This window comes from Nematostella vectensis, chromosome 2, assembly GCF_932526225.1.
Source record: "Nematostella vectensis chromosome 2, jaNemVect1.1, whole genome shotgun sequence".
In the NCBI taxonomy this organism is placed as follows: domain Eukaryota; kingdom Metazoa; phylum Cnidaria; class Anthozoa; order Actiniaria; family Edwardsiidae; genus Nematostella; species Nematostella vectensis.
The window spans coordinates 8,131,728-8,154,396 of NC_064035.1; the positions used below are offsets into that span (position 1 = coordinate 8,131,728).

Below are 22,669 nucleotides of genomic sequence, written 5' to 3' on the forward strand. Positions count from 1 at the left end.
TTTGGCTTCGGGGTGATAAGAGTTATTACACAATCTGACATTGTGGAGAGTAGTGTTGACTGGCCCTCAACTCGTGAATTTCCCCTGGATCTCCCAGAATGCTTTGCACTCCGTAATGGCATCCAAGTGGTTTTACAAGCCTTCAAGGAGTGGACATTGTTTTAAGGCCATCGAAATGAACCCGGAGGATCAGAATAAAGGTATCTATTTGTGTCTTGATCTGTGTTTGCTGATCTCTCTCCCTTGTGTTGTATTTTGAGAGTTTTGTCATGAGGGGTGATTCGGCTTTTCTTTCCTTTTTCGATTTGAAATTTGTCAAAGAACCTGTGCTATTATTTTGCTTAAGAGTAGTTGCTATCACCTTTGGTTGGATGCATATCTTCAAGACCATTTATTCCTTAGACTGATGCCTGAGTATCTTTATCATGTTGTGTTTATTTTGCATTGATGAATATTTTGGGTTGTGGGTACTTCTCAAAGCTGCTACAGCTTTGACCGGTGGGTCAAAAAATATCATGGTTTTGAAATCCGCATTCGCTCACTGTAGTAACAAATAGTTTAATATCAATTGTTCGGGGTTTAAATACCTATTTTGGCCAGCATAATTGTGCATGGGTTCGAAATCCAGTTTGGCTTAACTTGGGAGAAAAGTTTTAAAGGCTGGTTTTGGCCAGTATAGGAGCAAATGGGTTAAAATTCAATGTGCCACGCTTTGGACAGAGAAAGACTACGCTGACATACGACAGTTATGTTTATTTAATCTCGTGGGATATTTCCACATTTTACCGATACAATGCAACTCTTGTAATAACAAGCATCGTATGATTTGATCTACAACGAAGAAACTATGAAATATTCCTATATCTGTTTCCTTATTCAAAGTAACAAACGAATGAAATTACTATAGTTTAAGCCTCCAATAATACTACACAAACCGGTTTTAAGTAGTTCCTGAACGTATATTCAAAATACCTAATACTTGCATGGATAAACGCAAATGACTCCAGCATTAGAAATCACTAGAAAATTAAAGTAGTAAGTTTAACTTCTTAAGGTTAGATTAACTCCACGCCTAAATGACGTGACAATGTAATTTTACTTGGTAACACAAAACGTTCGTTATCTCTTCTCACCCCAAACTCAAAATATTCCTAGCTGAGCCCTCTTTGTTACACCTGGGGCCGGGGTTACACCCCTACAGGGCCACGCCCTCGTGGAAGATAACCGCGGTTTCACAGCACAGTAAAACAAGGGACTGAAACACTAGACGCGCGGCTGGGTTTTATGCTTTTTAGGAATAAATTAGTCCTAGAATTATGGTTACTTCTTTTCATCCACATTTTTGCTCTTTCGTTTAAAGAAACCACTGCCCTTCTTATCCTTTCGGTCGGGCGTGGATGGTTTGGCAGGGGACTCTGGGACTTGGGCGCATTCCTGTACGTGTTTTATCCAGATGTTCATATCCTCCTAAAGGAATAATAAATGCATAAGTAAAAAGGCAGAACAATAAAGCGCATGCAACATAGAGCGGGCGCCCGAAATTTCGTTTATGCGACAATAATTTAATTTCGCATGGGGACGCTTTTTATTTTCATGACACAGGTCAGTGCATATATACACACTTCTATGTAGTACTCATGTCTTTCTTTACCTCGTCTTTAGCTTGGAACAAGAACTCCTGACCATTACTGACTCTGCAAACATAAAAAAAAATCACCATAAAAATGGGTCTACCAAGAAATACCGGGTGTGTATGATGGTAAGCTGAACATAGTATATCTAATCAAGCAAAAGCTTGTTTCTCACAACGCACCTGAACCTAAAGACATGTTTCCTCTTGGTGTAGTCCGACGCTACCTCGCACACACTGTCCAAGGTGGCCAAGGGATGAGCGGCAGCGTGGTCCTGCAAATAAACACGAGTAAGTAAATTTTACGTCTACCTAAATAAATAATACACAAAACATATGGTAGACCGGGACACCACCAATTACTGTGGGCCCAACGTTACGAATTACCAACCAAATGGAAACAAGCAAATAAAAGCTAATAACAAGAAATAAATAAGTGAAAGATAAAACAACAGGGTATGGCTGCGTTGAGCAGACGAGATTGATTAGACTTGATGTAGATTGAATGCGAATCATGCTCACATTTCTAGCGCTCTTTTGGTCTTTGAAGAAGTGCAGCTCCATATCTCTCAGGATGACATAGTACTGCTTCCATTGCCTGCCAGAAGAGATTGCGGAATACGAGATGTCAGAATGAACATACCGAGGATCGAATAGCAACCGACGTGGAGTCAAATCTAAACTAAATCTTAAACTATGTCCAATGTTAGGTAAATAAAAGCCAACGTGAACTAAGTGGTATCTATTTAATTCAACGATATTCAATCAAGAAGTCATCTCTGCTTGGAAGCTAAGCTATCAACCAAGCCATAAACATTGTTGGCGGTTGTTGAGTTGTGTAAGAATGTAAGTACGGCACAACATTATGGCATACTTTTGAACCGGCAATGTTGGAAGATGTTGGTACCGTTTTTACGAGACGATAATCGTGATTTATCCTGGATAACATGAATTATGACGATCCGGTCCAGTTTTTACCTAATGGCTGCCTTTCTGTTTGGTCCGTCCATGGTCGGTTTGCGGTGCAAATAGCCTTCCATTTTCCCTTCTTCCTCCTCGTGATCTTCTATAAAAAATGACTGCAGTAAGTACATTTTTTTTTACTCATTCCACTTTATGTTTATATTTGTAAGGAAGTGCAATGGGTTAAGGTAAAGGCTGGATCTCACTAATACGCAAGCGCGAAAGCAAGCGCAACAAAGTCAGAATCTTTCAAACACAAGCGCAGAAAACCAGATGGGAACTTAGGGTTCTTAACGTGCTATTTATGAAAGCGTTCTGATAATGTAACACGACAGCAAACTCTTCCATGATAATATTTCGTCCGGATTTATCTTAAAATTACTAAACATTATGACAAACAATAATAACAATAGCAATATTTAATAATTTGTAACCGCAAATTAACATACAAAAGTTATGATAAAATGCTTCCTTACCTTTCTCTTCGCCAGCTCCAGGTCGCTACAGAAATGCAAAGAACAAATATTAATGATAACACCGTGATATAATGCAACGCTTAGTGTTTCGAAGGGTATATGAGCAAAGGTGTTGAGAGAATAGAAAGGGATTGAAACACCAAACTCCAGTGGAAAGTGTAGCGATGCTAAAAAAGACGTGAACAAAGAGTCTTACCGACTCGACATCCCGAGCAGCAGACGCAGTAATATCCTCTTCGCCATTCTCCTTCGCTTTCTTCTCCTCCTCCTCCCGTCGGCGTTCCTCCTCCTCACGTTTCCTTTGTTCCGCTTCTTCTCGCTGCTGTCGTTCATGCGCCGCCTGTCTCTCTCGTTCTTCTCGTTCTATTCTCTCTCTCTCTTCTCGTTCCCTCTGTGCTTTCTCTTCTTGTCGGCGCTGGGCCTCGCGGAGCTCGAACTGTACATGAAGACAAATGTAGATTAGTGGACAAGCGGGTATGTTTCGATTTGTTTTATTGCAGTTTAATCGAGTTTAGGCGACAAACAGCGACCTGAAGAGGGGTATTTTTGGTTTTTATCCGAAAATAAAGCTAGGGGATTTCTTTTGATAACACTGTGTGTAGACTACTACTGTGGCTTTGTACTGCTGATCATTCACACCTGTGTTAGTCTCTCTAGCGCAAGGAATCGCTCTTCCTGTGCTGCTACTACTTTCTCAAAGTTGCCGTGCTTCTCCAGGAGTTTTTCTACTTCTGCCAAGTCAATCTGCAAGAGATATCCACAAGGATGAAGCAGGGGGAGCATGGAGGTTTTTTTTTAAAGAAAACAATTCCTAATTGGGGAATTTATAAACAAAGGTAAAAAGGGCAAACAGATTCTCGTCTTTTTTTAAATCTATTTCTCAGCTTGTATAACTTCGTTACATGTAGTTTCTCAACAATAATAATTAAAAAAAAAAAACTATCGCTGTCCTACAGGCCATGGCATAGCCTTGCAAATGGTCCAATACCTCCAATAAGTATTCCTATCATTATTTAGCCATCAAAATATGAAGACAGTTTTCACGAGAGCTTAGGATCAGTGAAAAGGTTTTACTCACGCCGAGGTTTTCATTGCGTAGGTACGACTCTTGTGCCATGATCCATGCTTCGGCAGTGTAAGCGTCACGTGCGAACTGCATCACCTCCAGGACTACGAACATACAACAGCAAGGTATCAAACGAGTATACAGCAATGTCGAGACTAATTGGTGTAGTCTTGGCGGTGTGGTGGTGGTGTTGCATGCAGGCTTGGTGGCGATATTTCTTGCGGGCATGGTGGTGATGTTGCGTGCGGGCGTGGTGGTGGTGTTGCGTGCGGGCATGGTGGCGATATTTCTTGCGGGCATGGTGGTGGTGTTGCGTGCGGGCGTGGTGGTGGTGTTGCGTGCGGGCATGGTGGTGATGTTGCGTGCGGGCATGGTGGTGGTGTTGCGTGCGGGCGTGGTGGTGGTGTTGCATGCAGGCTTGGTGGGGATATTTCTTGCGGGCGTGGTGGTGATGTTGCGTGCGGGCGTGGTGGTGGTGTTGCATGCAGGCTTGGTGGGGATATTTCTTGCGGGCGTGGTGGTGATGTTGCGTGCAGTACTTACTAAGGCCAAGGTGTTCCCAGCGCTTCTTCCATTCCAGTAACATCTCGTCCTTGTGCCTGTGAAGCATGTTGATTTTCTCGCGAATCTGACACAGACAAAAAGTAATTTTAGATTACATGATCTTGCGGGCTTACCTCAACAGATGCATAGTGGCTCTTGTTTGCTTACCTCAGCAGATGCGTAGTGGCTCTTGGCGAGAAGCTGCTCTCCCATCTTGATGACACCAAAGAAGCTCTCTTCTCGTCCCTCGATCTCCACGTGACGACTTTGATGCTGGTCCATCAGTACCTCAACGCCAGATACATCCCTATGGGCAAAGCCGGGTTCAGACTTAATTATGAACATCTATAGCCGGGATCACACTAACACGATGATCAAATAAAGCCAGGTTCAAACTGCGCAAAGATCACCTAAGGTCATGTCTACACTTAGGGATGGTCAGCTAAGGTGATGTTTACACATACTTCACGACGATCGAGTAAAGCACGTTCCACACTTACAAGCTATGATAATTTGTGCTAATCATGTGTGGCCAAACTACCAGAAAAAAAAAAAAACAGAAAAAACACACTAGCTTATAGGTCCGAGTACTGTAATAGGATAGACTCCTTGCGAATAAATCCATATGGATATTAAAGTAAAGAATAGTGAGGATATCAGAGTAAAGAACAGACTCTTTCCCTTTAACTCTACAATGTTTGCTATACAGCACGACATACTTGGCCTTCTCGTAGGTAAGGATGTGCTTAAGCATATCATTCATCCAGAGCATCTGGTCCTGCACGGCGATGAGGAAGCGGTACAAGTCATCCGCGTCATGCAGTTTGTCCGTTCGCTGGCGAACACGTAGATTCAAGTTCTTCCAAGCCTGGACGACCTCGTCTTCCTTGGCTTGTATTTCGGAGGCTTTTTCGCCTGCATACGATCCCAGTAAGCGACCAGCCTCCTCCTGGATGCCTGAGACCTGGCGACAGAAGTTTGCATATACAGTCTTAAATGTAACGTTATCTATCACAAAAAGAACATTCAGGCGTAGGTACAGCGAGAGACGTTCGCGTTCGCAATTTATGTTGACATAAATGTATTTATCTATCGACATAAGTTACCAGGGCTCGAGTATTAATAATGTAAAACGTTGCTCTTCTCTTTACCGTCAAACAATCGTATAATGGTACGAAAGACAGAGCTCGGCTTGAAAACAGGTGCGAAACACCCCGAAACTTGTGTCAGAAAAAGGAAGTTTGGTCAATGTTTTCTTGTGCATTCTAGCAGGAGAATCCTCGCATGTCGCACTGTGTGACAAAAAATCCCCCTCCCTCTTCGTTGCTGCAAGGATATACTATGACGAAAAGGCCAAAAGCAAGCTTTTATGTGTAATGTGTACTGCGGTGATTTACTGCGGTTTTAGCTAAGTAGCCGTTTGTCAAAAGGTCAAGATGTCACTTTTGCCTAACCTGGTGGCCCAAGGGGGCGAGGTCTGCCTCAAAGCTCTGGTGCGTCCTCTGCAGCTGCTGTACACTGTTCAAGTCTCGACCAAGCTCTTCTGTCATCAGATTATCTTTCTCTTGGATCATCGCCAGCACTTCTTTTGCATCGTGGTAGTACTTATGCAGCTCTAATGCAGCCTCCAGCATCTGTAAAACACAAGAGACTCGTATTATTAGTAGATAACTAAGAACCAAATAGTGCAACCAAAATCGCGAATAAATATTTGAGCTACTTTGTCAACTGATTTGACTTAAATACATTTAAGTCTAAAGCTACACTGCGTTCATTGCAGTAAAGCTTTGCAGCGGGAGGACTATTTACAAGGTGAAGATGAAGGCATGCACCCCCTATTGCCTAGGGCACTTGTAGCAGCCCTTACCTTTGTTCTGGTCTCAATGAGTTCCAGCAAGTCGGCCCACGACTCGTTGATGCCGTCCTTCCATTCCGCGATGGTGGCGGCGTCCGAATGCCCCGTACCAATCAACTGGTCGCACACGCCATTAGTCGAGGCAACGCGCTCTGTTCCGATGTGTGTCGTGTCGCGGGCAAAGTCACGGAATTTCTCAATAAGAAGCTAAAACACAAGAGTAGTCGTTATCAGTAACGAAAACCAAGTAGACCATGAAAGGGTATTTTAATTTTTACCTTTGTTGAAAAATTGAAACTTTTTTTTCTTATTTATTTCCAATTATTCAAATCGGCGCGAAAAACGCAAAATATATGTTTCGAGAAATTTATTTGCGATCATGACCATAAAATTATTGTTCACTAAGTGATTATGATAACTTTGCTTTTGACATTGGAACTGGCCTTGTACGTAAACTGGACGAAACAAAATACATAAACGATACCAACGAAGGGAGTGGCGGTACACACCTCGCAGTGAGCAAGGTCTTGGCCGATATCCTGGGAACCCGCCACTTGCTCCTTGTCTGCAATCCAAAGCTCCAGGTCGTCCACCTCGCGGTTCAACTGGTACAGCTTCAACGTCTCGTCAAGTTTGCCACGTCGCTCCTCGGCCAGGTCTTTCAAGCCTGCATAGAGCTTATCGATCTGATTCTGTCTGATCTTGATTTGCTCGCTGTGGATATAATTAAGGTTTGCTTAACAGGTAGGTAGGTTAATTGATTAAAACAGATTTACCGCTTTATCTACATGAATAACCTTAACTTTCAGGGTAAAGATTTACTACTAGAACTATCATGGAAACCTTACCTTTTAGGGAGAGGATTTCACACTAGAACTACCGTGAATATCCTTACCTTTCAGGGTGATTGGTGCACCTCACTTTTCAGGGCGACTGCTTTCTACCTTACTCCTCAGGGTAATTGCTCTCTGTCTCACCTTTCAGGGTGATTGCTCTCTACCAGGCCATTAGCAGTTTCTCCCAGCTCATTCACAGTCTCAGCATAGTCGGCAATGGCAGCCTCAAGCGTCTCATGCCGCTTAAGCATTTCCGTAGCGCTAGCCTCGTCTTTCCCACGATCATCTCCCATCATATTAAGCTCCTGTTCACTCATCCAGGACTCAGCCTCCGCCGCATCAAAATAGTACTAAAGAAAAACAGGTTACAAAAGTTAGCAACACATAGTAAACTATTCAAAAGGGAGCGATGGTACGGAAGGAAGATCTAATAAGCTACCTGTTTGGCTTGCAAGGAGAGATCTAACTGGGCCTTGTACGCATCTGACTGTTTCTTCAAGTCATCCCATTTTTCCTCCAGCTCTTTTCTGCGTCGCTCAATGTCCTCTGCCTGAGGGTGGTACCCCAGTACAAGTTCGTCACCCTGGTTACAGATGCGCTCCTTGTGCTTCTGGTGGATGTCAATCTCTGCACAAAGAGTCTGCAAACATACCACGTGGTTTTACCAAAAAAAGGTGAGAAAGACTAATAACTCTGTAAACAGACCATTTGGTTACAAACACACCATTTGGTTACATAAAAAGTGCTAAGAAAGAAGTAGAGTTTGCTACTTCACTGTGACATAACATAGGCTTGTAGCCTTGAATCATGCCAAGTCCCTGTTACAGAGATAGTTAAAATATCTCAGGAGTGATCTCTTGCTGAATACCTGATGTTTCTTCTGCAACTTCTGGACTTCAAACAGGTTGTTTCCATAGTTGGTGGACTGGAGCAGAGGCTCTTTCTCGTTGATCCAGGTCTGATAAATTGAGACAAAAACATCAGTATAACAAGCATGGGCCAAAAGGGATCAACAGCTCACAAGTATCGACCAAAGTGGATCATAGATCACAAACACGCTAGTAGAGGATCAATGCTATACAGGGCCTACCTCCTCATCGTCTACATCTCGGTCGAACTGGAAGAACTGCATGGCCTGGTCAAGCTCGGCTCCTTTCTCAGCGAGTGGTGCTTCAAGGCATTCATACCTGTTTAGTTTAATACAAATATAATAAATATCTGGAAGAGGTGATGTGAGTAGGGCTTGATAACGCAGGCAAGGTTGAGGTACAGACGTATTGCTTTTGTGATAATATAGTATAGAACGGACGCTTTTTAAAACGTAGACATAGTTTGTGTTTCTTTTTTCTCCATGCCTCTTGTTTACAATAATGGTCCAATTATATGGATGTACGGTTACAGACTCTATACTAATTTTTGGGACATGCCAGCAAGGTACTCACTTTTCTTCTAGAATGATTTTGGTCTCCTGTACAGCATTGGGATCGAAGTGTCCAGCATCTACCATATCTGCCGCTTGCGCATCCAGTTCCTTCAGACGCTCCTTCTTGGCATTGATTTGCTTCTCTAATTGCTGCATAAAAAACCACATCCGTTTACACGTTAGATTTGCTCATATCTGTATTTGGATTTCATAGACAAGTAATTAAGCTCGGCACACAAACCTTGTGTTTCTGGTAAAGCCTGGTAGCTGTCGTGAGGTCGGTTGCCTTCTCCTGTGTGATGATAACAGTCTCGAGCTCCTTCACCCATTCCTGCATTGTCTGCACACCGGCATTGAACTCTTCCTGTCTCTGTGCGTCTTTCAGTTTGTTGCCCTTGTGTTTGGACACTTCAGCCAGCTCTAACCACTTCTGGTCAAGTTTCTGCAGGAGCTCATCAATCTCTGGTTTGTTTTCGGGTTTCTCATCAGCTAAGTCACGCCCAGACTACAAGACATAAAAGAAAGGTAAGGCAACGAGATGGAGAGGATCGGATAATAGAGTTAATGTCTGTAATAAAGTGGTTTAGATTCTATAATTTATATAATGTCACCATACCTCACTGATCTGATCCAGTCTTTCTTTGTTGGCCTGAAGTTCCGCCTCAAAAGCCTCATGCTTCATCACTTTGCCTTGAATGTTGCTCAAATCACGGTAACTCTCTTCCGATGCAACTTGGTGTTTCTCATTCAACCAGTCGTACATCTAGTAGAAGTGAAGGAAAGTTACCTACAATATGTGATCATCGCTGTAGAGCACAACCTGCACTGACACCTTGTAAAATAACGAATAAGAAACTCCAGGCAAACTATACATTAAAACCAAGAACTCTGAAGCTACAAACAAACTGTGGATTCTATGAACAATATAACGAGTAAATAGTAAATTTGACAAGCACAATATATAAGGAAAAAATAAATACATACATCCTCTGCATCCTGAATAAACTGCTGTAGTTGAAGTGCATCACGAAGTCGCTGAAGAGCAGCTTCAAGTTTCTGGCGATTCGCATTTCGCCTGAAAACACAAACATTTAAAAAAACCTGAACATGTAACTTTCCCCGCGCGAAAACTTTACGTCAATGGTCTCTTTTTGAGTATATAAAGAAAAGCTCATTCTTGGTTTACCTCTCGTGAAGATTTTGTGCTTTTTCGGTGATTTTGTCTTGTGCATAGTGGCCATCATTAGCGAGTCGCTGAGCAAATTGGATCATCTGGTTTATCTTCTCATCTTGTACATCCATGCGCTTGGAGAACTCTTCGTGCTTTTTAATCAGCTCTTGAACCGCCTCAACTGTGGCCTGAATCATTATAACAAAATTAGTAAAATGACCCTTCCAAAGAACTTGTAGACTTTAAAGTATGTGACTACATGGTCACATAGATGTTTTAAAATGTCTGTTAATAAGAAACACTGCGACTGGAAGTCGTTTGGTTTTCAAAATAGTTTAACAATAGATATAAAGGTTTAAATAAACTTGTGGTTACACTCGTTCTTTTAGTTTAGCACATATGCTTTCAAAAGGACGAGGTGCCTTTCGTCTGAGGTTTTCAAACCCAGTGCTTTAGGTGTTTCCAGATTGGCTCTCGTGAGCTTGACGAAAAAAAATACCCCTTTTTGTGACGCGTTTTTTTACATTTTTTTTTTCAGAATGTGATATTTAATCGAAAAATGTAATGAGTGCAAAATCGTTCAGCGTCATGTTCGAAAACGAATGTATTTTTGTGGCTTTGACATATGTAGAAAAATGGAACACCTTAGCAAAAGTAACGAAGCTCTACGTATCGCCTAGTTTGAGTTACCTGCGAATTCTAGAAATTTTACATTACAAGACAATTTTGACCCCTATGAAGCCTACAAGCATTTGCATTGGGTTCGAAAAACGGGTCAGAAAAATGAATCTTAAAGTGTTTTGAATTTTGGTGTACTTACAAGCTATGAGACTCCACAAGTTAATCATGTTTGACTTACCCCAACTTCCTCCTTCGAGAGGAACAAGTCCTGCTGGCCAAGTAGAGCCTCACACTGCTTGGCATCACGGATAAACAGCTACAAGAGGAGCAAAGAAAGGTAAGCAAATAGATAAATGAGGCAAATGGATGTTTAGCACTCCAGCAAACAGTACTACGAAGAAAGGGAATGTTTAGTGTTCCAGCAAGTGATAAAAGTGGCAAGAAATTGTTAATACTACAGAAAACAGTACTACGAAGAAAGGGAATGTTTAGTGTTCCAAAAAGTGATAAACGTAGCAAGAAATTGTAAACACTCCAGCAAACAGTACTACGAAGAAAGGTAATGTTTAGTATTCCAGCAAGTGATAAACGTGGCAAGAAATTGTTAACACTCCAGCAAACAGTACTACGAAGAAAATGAATGTTCAGCACTCCAGCAAACAGATACAAGGAATGGTTAGTCCTTCAGCAGACAGTGTTCTGAAGGTAAGGCGATCATCACCTGGTGATTCAAGGCTTGGATAAGAAGCCTCTTCCTGTTCTCCCACAGAACAAGAAGGTCCTTCCATCCGCTTTGCAGCTGATCGAGCTGCTCTTTCAGGGATTGCTGCTGTAAATCGGACTCGTCCTGCGCCCACTTTGGACCATCCTCAATCAGCTTCTGGAAGTCTGGCTCATGCGTGTCAATCTCATCCTGAAGTACAAGAAAAAGGTTCTTTCTTATATTGGAATACTATACTCAGTTCAATAAAAAGGTAATATATCATATTGGACGAAAATAACTGGTCGAAGAACAATACACACCTTAATGTCTTCATGCTCCTTGAGGGATCTCTCTGCTTCTGACAGACTGTTAGGAATGTCCTCAGATGCTACCTCGTTGTGTGTGTGCCTCAACCTAGGGTAGTTGATAGTCTATTAGAAGAGGCTAAACGAAATCATTAAAACAAAACTCGTGCCATTTTCGGTCACTCACCAGATTTGGAAGTCATCTAAATCAATAACGAATCTCTGTAGTTCTCCGGATTCGGCGAGGGCTTCGTCCCGCTGCTTTACCTGCATAGAAGAATGAAAGAGTTATAGAAGAAACTGCATGGCTGTATTTATCATGTAAAATAGCCTCAATAACAATGTGTTTCTAATCATGTTTACATCATGCAAATGAATCTGGATTGAAATTTAGTTCATTTGGGCTTTTGCTTCATGCTGCAAGCGTATTCAAACCTTGATATTGCAAGTGCAATATTGATAATAAATTATCTTTCTAGCTATATCACTCATATATCCTCCATGGCAAAGCAAATTAGTTTACTAAAGCTAAAAATGACGTTGAAAGCAAATTACGTAAATGTAAGGTTTTTAACAGAAAATTGATGTCACTATGTCTGTGTCAATATCAATATCAAACAAAGACTTCTGAGACCTATGCATCACATGAACTTTATCAAAACCACAATACAACTGGAATGTGGCTGGGGTTCTCAAACTTACGTTATCTTTCATCTCCACCCAGGATGAGCTGACTACTGTGATCTTCTCTTTCACAATCTCCTCCTCAGGTTCCTAAAAAGAGGACGAGGAATCCATGAAAATGATGAGCACCACAATCCTCTGTAAAAGCAACCAATAGAAATGCGCCAAAAACGTACCCCTTCATATTCTGAGCAGAGCTGCTGGGCATCATTCTCAAGACTTGTGCACTACACAGAAACAGAACAAATGTTTAGATTTCGGAAAAAAGGCACACATTGTCCTTTTATATGTTAAGTGGCAGCAAATAGCTGCATACAATTGAGATGTTTAAACACATTTCACACAAGAAAGCATTGGGAGTAGTTTGTACAGATCGCTATTGCTGCTGTTAAACATACTGAACACTACAGCATTAATCATGGCAACAAGGAAGCTTTGAAAATCACTTCCAGGTTTTCATGAAGGTCCTTTCACCTTGTCCTCAAGAGCTGGAAGATCTCTCTGGATATTGTTGAGTCTGCGCTGCAGAACCATAACCGTTGCAAGGTCCTTCATGTTAGTGACATCCTCTTCCGTAATCAAAAGACTCGACTTCTCACTGATCCAAGTCTACAAAAAAAGTGTTTGAATTAGGGATAAGGATTAGAAAGATGCAGGCAAACCTGAGGGTCTTGGTGGGGGCTGGAGGATGGGGATAAAGGGGTAGACTACAGAAAGAATGGAATGGAAGCGGAGTACTCCAGGAAGAAGGGAATGGTAGCACAGTACTCCAGGAAGAAGGGAATGGCAGCAGAGTACTCCAGGAAGAAGGGAATGGCAGCAGAGTACTCCAGGAAGAAGGGAATGGCAGCAGAGTACTCCAGGAAGAATGGAATGGACGCAGAGTACTCCAGGAAAAAGGGAATGGCAGCAGAGTACTCCAGGAAGAAGGGAATGGAAGCAGAGTACTCCAGGAAGAAGGGGATGGCAGCAGAGTACTCCAGGAAGAAGGGAATGGCAGCGAAGTACTCCAGGAAGAATGGAAAGGAAGCAGAGTACTACAGAAAGAAAGGAATGGAAGCGGAGTACTCCAGGAAGAAGGGAATGGCAGCAGAATTCTTGGGAAACAAGGGACTGGCATTTCAGCAGATTACCCAGGAAAGAAAGGAATTAGATGGTAGCATAGTACTCAGGAAACATGGAATTGCGTGGTAGCAGTCTGCAACTGTTACGTGCAAATGCCAGGTGCTTCTGCAGGATAAATTTGAATCAACATACAACATCACCTTAGGTTTTTTTTTAGTGTTGAATCAGTGACACTAATGGATAGTTAGTGTAAGAGAAAATGTAACTAAAAGGACTAAAAACATATTTCATATGTATGATTAATGAAGAAAAATATCTCTTACCTTTGTTTCTAGTGTCTGGGCATAGAATTGTTGGAGTCTAAGAGCCTTATCTAGTTTAGCTCTCTTCTGATTTGCAGTGTCACGCAGGTTGCACCATCTAGACAAAGCACAACATATAAGTGTTAAGGTAATTACAGAGGGTATCTATCTCACTAAAACATCTTTGAATACCGAGGGTATCCATCTCACTGAATTACATACCTTGTGTTGAGCCGGTCAATTGTCTCTTTGATCTCATCGGAGTTGATGTGACCTTTCTCAATCAGGTTACCACCCAGCTCATTGACAAGCTGAACACGTCGTTCATTGGCATCCAGCTCCTACAGCCAAAGATAAGTAGGTCACTTAAGGGATTTGGAACACTTGAGAGCACAGTAATTCACAGATTTGGATCACACAATTGCAGATCGAATATTTGTTAACAGGAAAGTAAAGAGGTGCATACTTGTTGGAAGCCTTCAAAGCGCTGCTCAATAACCTGGCACTCTTCCAGATCCATGCCCTTGTCAACCGTAAGGGCAGTGTCAAGACGATTTTCCTGGAAAATCAACAGTAAGGTCAGTGTCAAGACGATTTTCCTGGAAAATCAAGGAAAATCAACAGTAAGGGCAGTGTCAAGACGATTTTCCTGGAAAATCAAGGAAAATCAACAGTAAGGTCAGTGTCAAGACGATTTTCCTGAAAATCAATGCCATGTCAAGATGATTTTCCTGTAAATTCAAGAGATTGTCAAGACGTTTTTTAAGGAAAATCAAGAGTACCTAGAGCTACTTTTATCATCCACTAAATTCTTAATGCTTACGCGCTCATCAATCCATGTCTCCACTATGTATGCCTCTCGGTTCAGCTTGTGCAGGGATAGAGCATCTTGGAGTTTCTGTCGGCGGGCTGCAGCTTGCTGGAGAAGGGCACTGTACCGCTCATCCAGTCTGAAAGGGCAAGACATTCAGGTTATGAAAATACCCTGTGAAGCATCACTGGACAGAGCACATAAGCAAGACATTCAGGGATCAAAACAGGTAACAAATACACCACACAAAGCATTACAAAGATTATACCACACAAAGCATTACGAAAATATCATTATGTGAGACATCTGAAAAACCAACCGATCAAAAAAGAGTAGACATCATCAATTGAACATGTTTCTACATACGTGTTGCATCTGTCAACAACTTCAGGGGATGACTTATCCTCATCACCAAGACCATCAACTTGGCAATGAAAAGCTTTGACTTCAGAGGCATAGCCCTGGATGCCTTCCTCTACAGCCTAGAGATAACAGAATCATGACAATTATTTGACAGTCAAATAAATGTTTATTAAGTAAAAAAAACGTTTTAACAGGACTCTGAGGCTGTTAACAGGGTTTTAACAGGACTCTAAGGCTTTTAACAGGGTTTTAACAGGACTCAAGGGCTGTTAACAGGGTTTTAACAGGACTCAAGGGCTGTTAACAGGGTTTTAACTTGACTCTGGGGCTGTTAACAGGTTTTTAACAGGACTCTGGAGCTGTTAACAGGGTTTTAACAGGACTCTGAGGCTGTTAACAGGGTTTTAACAGGACTCTGAGGCTGTTTACAGGGTTTTAACAGGACTCATGCTAAAAGTGAAGCCGTACGAAAAACTACGACAACTTAGTACAAAAAGAGTGTTAAAGATTTATAAGGAATATTCGGAAAGTGTTTGGAGCCCATTCTCTACAAAACCAAGAGCAAAAATTGCACTCAAGAAATCAAACACAGCACACAAAAAGTGCGCACACGCTCTTTTGAAATGGCGTCGTTATAGTGCATGCGCGTAAAAACAACGAACATGAAAAATTCATTGCTTCAAAACCTATCTATTCCTCGCTATTTTTCGTTCTGTTTCAAGAAAGAGCTGTTGATAAGGCTATGTTTGTTTCTATAGTGTGTTAGCGGCCACTCTCTTGTAGCATTTTGGTCCCTGTCTATGGAGCTCTTCACTCAGTGATGTCGAATGACGAATGACAGCTTGCCTTAGGCAAGTTCCTTTAATAGTGCGTTTGTGTTTAAATTGAAATAAATACAAAACTGGGCACCATAATTCATATTACAGGTGTTTGGATTTTAAGACATCTTTGGCTTATTCACAGGCCACTCAATAGGGAAAATGATGCCATAGACCTTAACCTGGCTGGAAAAAGTATTTTTAACAAAAAAAAGGAACTGGAGGACCATCCCCTCCCAAACTTACATGATGCTTCTTGACAAGTACTTCCGCACTGTGTTCATCATAACCAAGATCATCATTAGCTACAATCCTCTCCATCATATCACACCAAGACATAATGTCATTGTATTCAGCAATAAACTGCTGCAGCTTGAGGTTTTCCTGAATCTTCTTCTTGCGGTAAGCGGCATTGTCATGCAGTTTATCCCACTTGGATCTGATGGTGTCCAGTCTATTCTGGATGGTGTCAGTTGCATATGGGACAGCCTCAAGTAACTCCTCACCATTGCGGGCCACAGCCTTGGTCTGGGCATTGCGTGCTGTCATTTCGCGCTCCACAGCCTGTACAGTAAGGAAGCAATCATTGTAACAGGGTGTGGTGAGAACACCTTCAAAGGCAGTCTATAAGAGATCTGTTTTAATTTGCTGAAAACAGAGTAACATCTTTTTCAATTAAGTAAACATAATGTGCCCCAATGGTTTACGTAATGTTAAAGTACAAATACGACAGACCATGTCAAACCTCAAATACCATAATGTACAATGGAGGTCATACCTCATGCTTGGTAAGGAGAATCATTGCTGTGTTAAGGTCATGACCATAATCAGTAGACTGCACAAAGTAGTCCTTCTCTGTCACCCACATCTCTTCTTCGTCAGCATTGCGGTAGAAGCTCTGCAGCTTGAGAGACTCCTCAAGGCGTGCCCGACGAGCAGCCGCAAGCTGAAGAAGCTCATTGTATGCTCCCTCCAGCTCAGCTTGGTGATCTCTGATTTGTGCCTCATCTGGTTTATGTTCTGTTTCAACAAAACATAGATAGGGTTAAAAGTGCATACAATATATCTCAATTCATTTTGCTAGCACTCTCTAGCAATGACAGTGTTATGAAGGAATTGCTAATCTATTTAAAAAATGTTACTAACATGTCAGTTAGAAATTTACTTTTACTTCCGATTCAGCATTTCACTATTTACTTTACCTGGATCTCTTAATTGTTTGACTAAGCATGCATAATTAGTGTTCCAGCAAAACAGGTTTATATTTTCCAAGCCCAAATAACAGTTCAACGATTACCTTTAGCCTTAATCTTACCACAGTTATATTACTTAATTTTGCATTTTACTATAGGCAAACTCTTCCTTTTATCTTGCTCTTACTATATCTATTGAAGGAATTAATTCTTAGTCATTCATTTTTTGATAGTTGATGTTCTTCAAAGTCAAACAAAAGTCAACCAAAGTCAACATCTGATCTTCTATTCTTACTTCGTCCTTAAAACCAGTTTGACCAGTTTATTAATGAAGTTAGTATAAATTGAGCAGCATAGTAACTAGTTTTAGGACTGTACTGTAACTGTTGCAAGGACATTACGCGTCAGTGCATGAAAGAGATGTTCCTTACTACCCTCCGAAAGTGCTTGCCTTCCTACAGCCAGCCTCAAGCTAGCCATTGGTAGCTCTACCATTTGTAAATGCTATAGTGGTGCATGATCCCTGGCCGACCCACAATACCATAAAAGAACCACCCAAACCTTCATAACAACACTGCAGTTATTGGGGCTGTTTAAATGGAGCTCCCTAAATATTTAGACACATGTCACCACCATGATCAACAATCATGCGCCTTACCTTCTTCGTCTTCCACATGCAAAAAAGCCTCAGCCTGGGCATTCACAGTCTTAACCCTATCTGCCTGGGCAGCAATGTCCGCCTCCACTAGGCTGTGCTTCTGTAGCAAATCCTCTACTCCCAATAAGTGCTTGCCATAGTCCTCCGACAACAGTCCAATCTGCAGATCAGGCATATTTAGTTTAGAAACAAAATACCAGGACATACACTTATTTCAAATAAGGATGCACTGGAGAATCCATGTGTTACAGCCCACATTTATTCATTGGTAACCTTTAACCTTATTTGAAATAGGTGTATACTATCTACAAACACATAATAAAGTGTATAAAAGCAGTGGCTGGTTACTTACCTTGATCTCATCCATCCAGTCAATAATGTTGATCATCTCCTGGAACACACGCTGCAGCTGCATGCATTTCTCTAAACGCACGCGCCTCTGCTTTATCAGCACTAGCAACAGTTCCCACAACTGTATGATCCTCCCTTTGCTGTATACAAACAAACAAGTTATATATCAAAACATAGATTAATGATCTCATTATCAGATTTGCTCCATATATTGAACAGCATAGTAACCAAGTGGCATCTCACCAGACTTGGATGCGTTCTGAGTCGTGATAGTTCTCTCGGTGAAGCTCTTCTGCCACAGCAACAATGGCATTGACCCGCTCTTCATATGCCTGTAGACGCATGACAATAACAACAGCATTAAGCCACATGGATCCTTTTAACCTTTGCCAGAGATGTTCAAATTGACAAACTTTCATATCACCCATTTTCAAACTACATATAAACACGTTATGAACATAATCAGACATCTCAAATTAGGCTCTACTGCTTACAAAGAAAAGCTGAAAATTAAGGCTATTTTGCAATTGGGGTACTTTAACTTGGTGTTGGATTGAAGCTTTGGTGAGAGTTATTTAGAAATTGACTATTCATAACCATTTGAGCACTGGTTAGGAACAGTTTATCAAAGTAATGATTCTCTATGCTTGACTCACCATGATGTCTGTTTCAATAGCTTCATGCTTTTTAGTTGCAGCCTCCACGGCAGCCAGGTCGTTACCAAAGTTGTCAACAGCAACCAGGCGCTGATTCTCATTCAACCAGGTCTCACGCATTGCATACTAGAGAAAATAATCATAATCATAATCAGCAAAGCCAAAAGAAAAACAAAAAACTATAAGCAAACACATAATAAGTATATTCTGGTATCTACCTTTCGATCAAACTTGGCTGCAAGCATTTCAAGTCTTTCTTGTCTGTAGGGCAAGTAGGGTAGGTTAAGACAATAAACACATACACAACATACATTTTTTTCAAATTGGAAAGGTCATGTTTCCTGGCAAATTATTTGACATGTAAATAATTGGATATACATCAACTAAACAGTAACAGATACAGAAATACAGAAACAGAAGAAAAAGTAAAAAAATAAAAGATCTTGCACTAGTCATTTACAGTCTACATAGTAAGACTAACCTCATTAGCTCTTCACGCAGAGCAAGCTCTCTCTCATGTTCTGACTTCTCGAGTCTTTCCCAAGCCTGAATAAAATTATAAAAATAGCATATGACTTCCCCCTGTTGAGTGTAAGGCTTTTATTTAGCCACATGACAAAGTCTAGCCAATCAGCAAGTTTAATTGTCGTAAACCTGTTGGTACCAATCATGGCTTTTTTTCTTCAGGTGGAATATAAGGCTTTTGGTGATTGGCTCTTATTTGGTCACATGTCTATCTTACCCTATTGATGTCAATCATGCCTCTCCCCTCAGGTGGAATGTAAGGCTTTTGGTGATTGGCTCTTATTTGGTCACATGTCTATCTTACCCTATTGATGTCAATCATGCCTCTCCCCTCAGGCGGAATGTAAGGCTTTTGGTGATTGGCTCTTATTTGGTCACATGCCTATCTTACCCTATTGATGTCAATCATGCCTCTCCCCTCAGGCGGAATGTAAGGCTTTTGGTGATTGGCTCTTATTTGGTCACATGTCTATCTTACCCTATTGATGTCAATCATGCCTCTCCCCTCAGGCGGAATGTAAGGCTTTTGGTGATTGGCTCTTATTTGGTCACATCTCTATCTTACCCTATTGATGTCAATCATGCCTCTCCCCTCAGGTGGAATGTAAGGCTTTTGGTGATTGGCTCTTATTTGGTCACATGCCTATCTTACCCTATTGATGTCAATCATGCCTCTCCCCTCAGGTGGAATGTAAGGCTTTTGGTGATTGGCTCTTATTTGGTCACATGCCTATCTTACCCTATTGATGTCAATCATGCCTCTCCCCTCAGGCGGAATGTAAGGCTTTTGGTGATTGGCTCTTATTTGGTCACATGCCTATCTTACCCTATTGATGTCAATCATGCCTCTCCCCTCAGGCGGAATGTAAGGCTTTTGGTGATTGGCTCTTATTTTGCTGGTCAGGATAAAGAGCTGCACCTCCAGATTACCCTTCTCAACAAATCTGCAGGGAAAAAAAATGTTTCTATTGATTAAAATATTACATTATTTTATCAGGCTCTTGCCTTGGAAGGCAATCCACTCAAATCATTCTATAAATTTCTGAAAACCCAGAAAACAAGAGAAGTTTTTTTTATAATAATGAATGCTATTTTGAGTGTTTTGCAATTTCATTGAGATCTCTTCCCTGACTATATTTAGAATCATAAAAAGTGAAAGCGTTTGCCATGCAAGCTGAAGGCTACTTTCACTCTTTCCTCTAACCACCTTTTTTCATTAGTGACTCCTGTCAATAGTGGATCCAAAATCTACAGTAGGCTTCAATATGCCAAACATTATGCCTTATAGGATCTCATCCAGTGTCATATACAGCAGAAAGATAATAAGGTAGGAGAATGTGTTTATGGGTGGTTCACCTAAGGCTGAGAGCTGACCCAGCAAGAAAGATAAATTACTTAAATCTAAGGCCTAGTATGTCATCCAGGTATTTCTGAATGTGAAAGGTTTAGTAAGGAGTAGGATAAAACCTAGCAAAGATGCCAGTGCTCTTCTTATTTACATTTTTCTATTTATGAAAACTAATTACAGAACCTAATTCTATCTCGACAAAAGTCACTAAAATGATGAAGAAGCTCATCAAGTATTACAGTAGGGCATACCCATCTTGGAAATTAGTGTGCAATACTGTAGTTTGCGAGTATACTACCTTGAAGGTTTCTCTATGTTTTGTATTATAGTGCACAATACTGTAGTTTGTAAGTATACCTTGGAGGTTTCTCCTGTGTTCTGTATTGGTTGAATTCCAGCATCTGTTGTTGCACTCCAAGGAGGGTGTTGGCAAACTCTCTTTCGCCAAGCTGGATAATCTTGATCTCAATCCATTCCAGGAGATCTGATGCAAGCTTCTCATAGTCAATGATGAGCTCTTCGTTCTCTTTTATGCGCTCAATGACCTGAAATCAAAGTCATATTTAATTGTGTGTTTTAACATAAGGCAGATTATGTTTGAAAGTATCCTATTTAGTAGTTTAATACGTCTCAATTTAACAGAAATCCATAAAGCCTGACCTTGCCAATTCTGCTACCACTGACTTCTACGGTCTTCATCTTTGCAAAGTAGTGATAATATGCAGCCACATAAGTAAGGATGGACTTCTCATCAGGAAAGTCCACGTTAACGTCTGAAATTCACAATGACACTCCATCAAGAAAGGCAATACGAATACCAACACCAGCTTATTTGGTCCTTTCAGTCCCATAATCTAGCCTAATACTCTGACTTAAGCTGCTTGAATATTTGATTTTTGGTAAAAAGGTTGTATAAATAATAATGTTAAATGAGGTGGGATATTGATATCCCTGTTAAGCTGTGGCAACACTAAACAGCAGGATTCACCCACTATGAGTAGAGATGTTCATAGACAAACCTTCTGCGTCTAGCAGTGGTGTTATGCCAAGTTGGGTCTCTGCAACTTCAAATGCCTGCTCTAGGTTCTGCTCTGCATCTGCCTTTGTCAGCTTCTCAAACTCAATAAGGTCAGGTCTATATAGAGAAATGCAAAATAATGAATAAGCATAAATCCACGAGGAAAAGTTTAAAACAACACCTTTCATGGTATCATTTAGTTAAAAGTAGTCAATATTAAGACCTTAGATAGCAGGAGAACTGAATGAAAAATTATCCTCTCAATTTACAGGAAAATTTATTGAAGCTTACCTATGCCGGTGAATGATGGCATTGAAAGCCAGGCCATCTCTCCAACTTGTTGTGAAGTTAGTGATTGTAACACTGCGATATCTGAAAAAATACACAAGCTTTAGGTACTAAGTAAATTTTGTGATGGGAAGGGGAAGTGCAAAACATCAATTGTGTGGCGATAAGACTTTGCTTAAATAGTGCCTACTAGTATGTGTCATTATTTATTTATTTATTTTTTGAGAAAAAGGTGACCACAACATGATTACTGTACATACCCAACAGTCTTAGACTGGCACCACAAAAGTAAAGCATCTTTGGCAGATCTCTTCTCTGTTGTTTCTCCTTCAATTGTGATATCTTGGATCTAAAATACATTAAAGACTTTGTGATTCTATGTAACTTCCACCATATTGTTCCTGTACTTAATAGGCAATCCATTAAAACAATAGCATCTGTATCTGTATAAAATACCTGGAATCTAAGAATGATTGTCCAGATCAAACCCAAAGTGATTTTCTGATTGCCGTCAACAATATCATGAGCACCAACATTCTCTAGATGCACCTGAAATACAAATATTCATCAGTTAGGAAAAACAATAATATTTATCAAGTTAGAAAAAAACGATAATATTCATAAGTTAGGAAAAACAATAATATTCATCAATGAAGGTTTAGTTAATAAATGAGACAATGAACTTTCCAAATGAGAACGCTGGTTTCAGCTACTGTAAAGCTGAACAATATGATTAAAAGCAGTGCTATTATGACAATGAACTTACCCTTTGTTTTTTCAAGAAAACTAAACTTTTTTCAACATTTTCTAGATTGTGGATTCGCATCCGCCCCTTGGAGGGTTTGGGCTGAAAAAAATAACATTGTCAGTACCACAATGTCCTAGGCAAACTACAGCTTACACAGCATGTTCTGGCTAACTCTTGGCCTGGGTTCTAGTGGCTAAAGTAAATGGATAGTTAACCCTGTATGTCACAATCAGGGAAAGCTCAGCAGAT

At 40.8% G+C, this 22,669-nt stretch overlaps 1 protein-coding gene across 7 annotated transcripts in view; it reads right to left on the reverse strand.

The window, feature by feature from the left end:
- Nucleotides 1–738: 738 nt before the first annotated feature.
- Nucleotides 739–22,669, reverse strand: part of LOC5514303 (spectrin beta chain, non-erythrocytic 1) — a 29,005-nt gene continuing 7,074 nt past the window's right edge. For 2 of the 7 annotated variants that reach the window (XM_032383957.2, XM_032383959.2), the window contains exons 4-55: nt 22,439–22,519; nt 22,129–22,221; nt 21,933–22,021; nt 21,676–21,756; nt 21,386–21,501; nt 21,027–21,139; nt 20,724–20,911; nt 19,845–19,962; nt 18,975–19,039; nt 18,712–18,754; nt 18,494–18,619; nt 18,081–18,169; nt 17,839–17,977; nt 17,487–17,646; nt 16,414–16,655; nt 15,882–16,199; nt 14,821–14,936; nt 14,467–14,593; nt 14,110–14,202; nt 13,866–13,984; nt 13,665–13,761; nt 12,751–12,885; nt 12,453–12,503; nt 12,295–12,366; nt 11,780–11,859; nt 11,608–11,701; nt 11,306–11,497; nt 10,823–10,900; nt 9,979–10,151; nt 9,777–9,867; nt 9,409–9,555; nt 9,034–9,297; nt 8,812–8,942; nt 8,460–8,556; nt 8,238–8,327; nt 7,809–8,009; nt 7,511–7,719; nt 7,043–7,247; nt 6,546–6,740; nt 6,133–6,312; nt 5,398–5,642; nt 4,847–4,985; nt 4,679–4,763; nt 4,148–4,239; nt 3,709–3,813; nt 3,266–3,505; nt 3,070–3,094; nt 2,609–2,696; nt 2,153–2,228; nt 1,814–1,905; nt 1,652–1,694; nt 739–1,467 (exon numbers count right to left, since the gene is read on the reverse strand). In XM_032383957.2, the coding sequence (XP_032239848.2) occupies nt 1,321–1,467; nt 1,652–1,694; nt 1,814–1,905; nt 2,153–2,228; nt 2,609–2,696; nt 3,070–3,094; nt 3,266–3,505; nt 3,709–3,813; nt 4,148–4,239; nt 4,679–4,763; nt 4,847–4,985; nt 5,398–5,642; nt 6,133–6,312; nt 6,546–6,740; nt 7,043–7,247; nt 7,511–7,719; nt 7,809–8,009; nt 8,238–8,327; nt 8,460–8,556; nt 8,812–8,942; nt 9,034–9,297; nt 9,409–9,555; nt 9,777–9,867; nt 9,979–10,151; nt 10,823–10,900; nt 11,306–11,497; nt 11,608–11,701; nt 11,780–11,859; nt 12,295–12,366; nt 12,453–12,503; nt 12,751–12,885; nt 13,665–13,761; nt 13,866–13,984; nt 14,110–14,202; nt 14,467–14,593; nt 14,821–14,936; nt 15,882–16,199; nt 16,414–16,655; nt 17,487–17,646; nt 17,839–17,977; nt 18,081–18,169; nt 18,494–18,619; nt 18,712–18,754; nt 18,975–19,039; nt 19,845–19,962; nt 20,724–20,911; nt 21,027–21,139; nt 21,386–21,501; nt 21,676–21,756; nt 21,933–22,021; nt 22,129–22,221; nt 22,439–22,519 (6,675 nt within the window). In that variant the 3' untranslated portion in view covers nt 739–1,320. The other 5 variants (XM_032383958.2, XM_032383962.2, XM_048723357.1 and 2 more) reach the window with 5 other exon arrangements.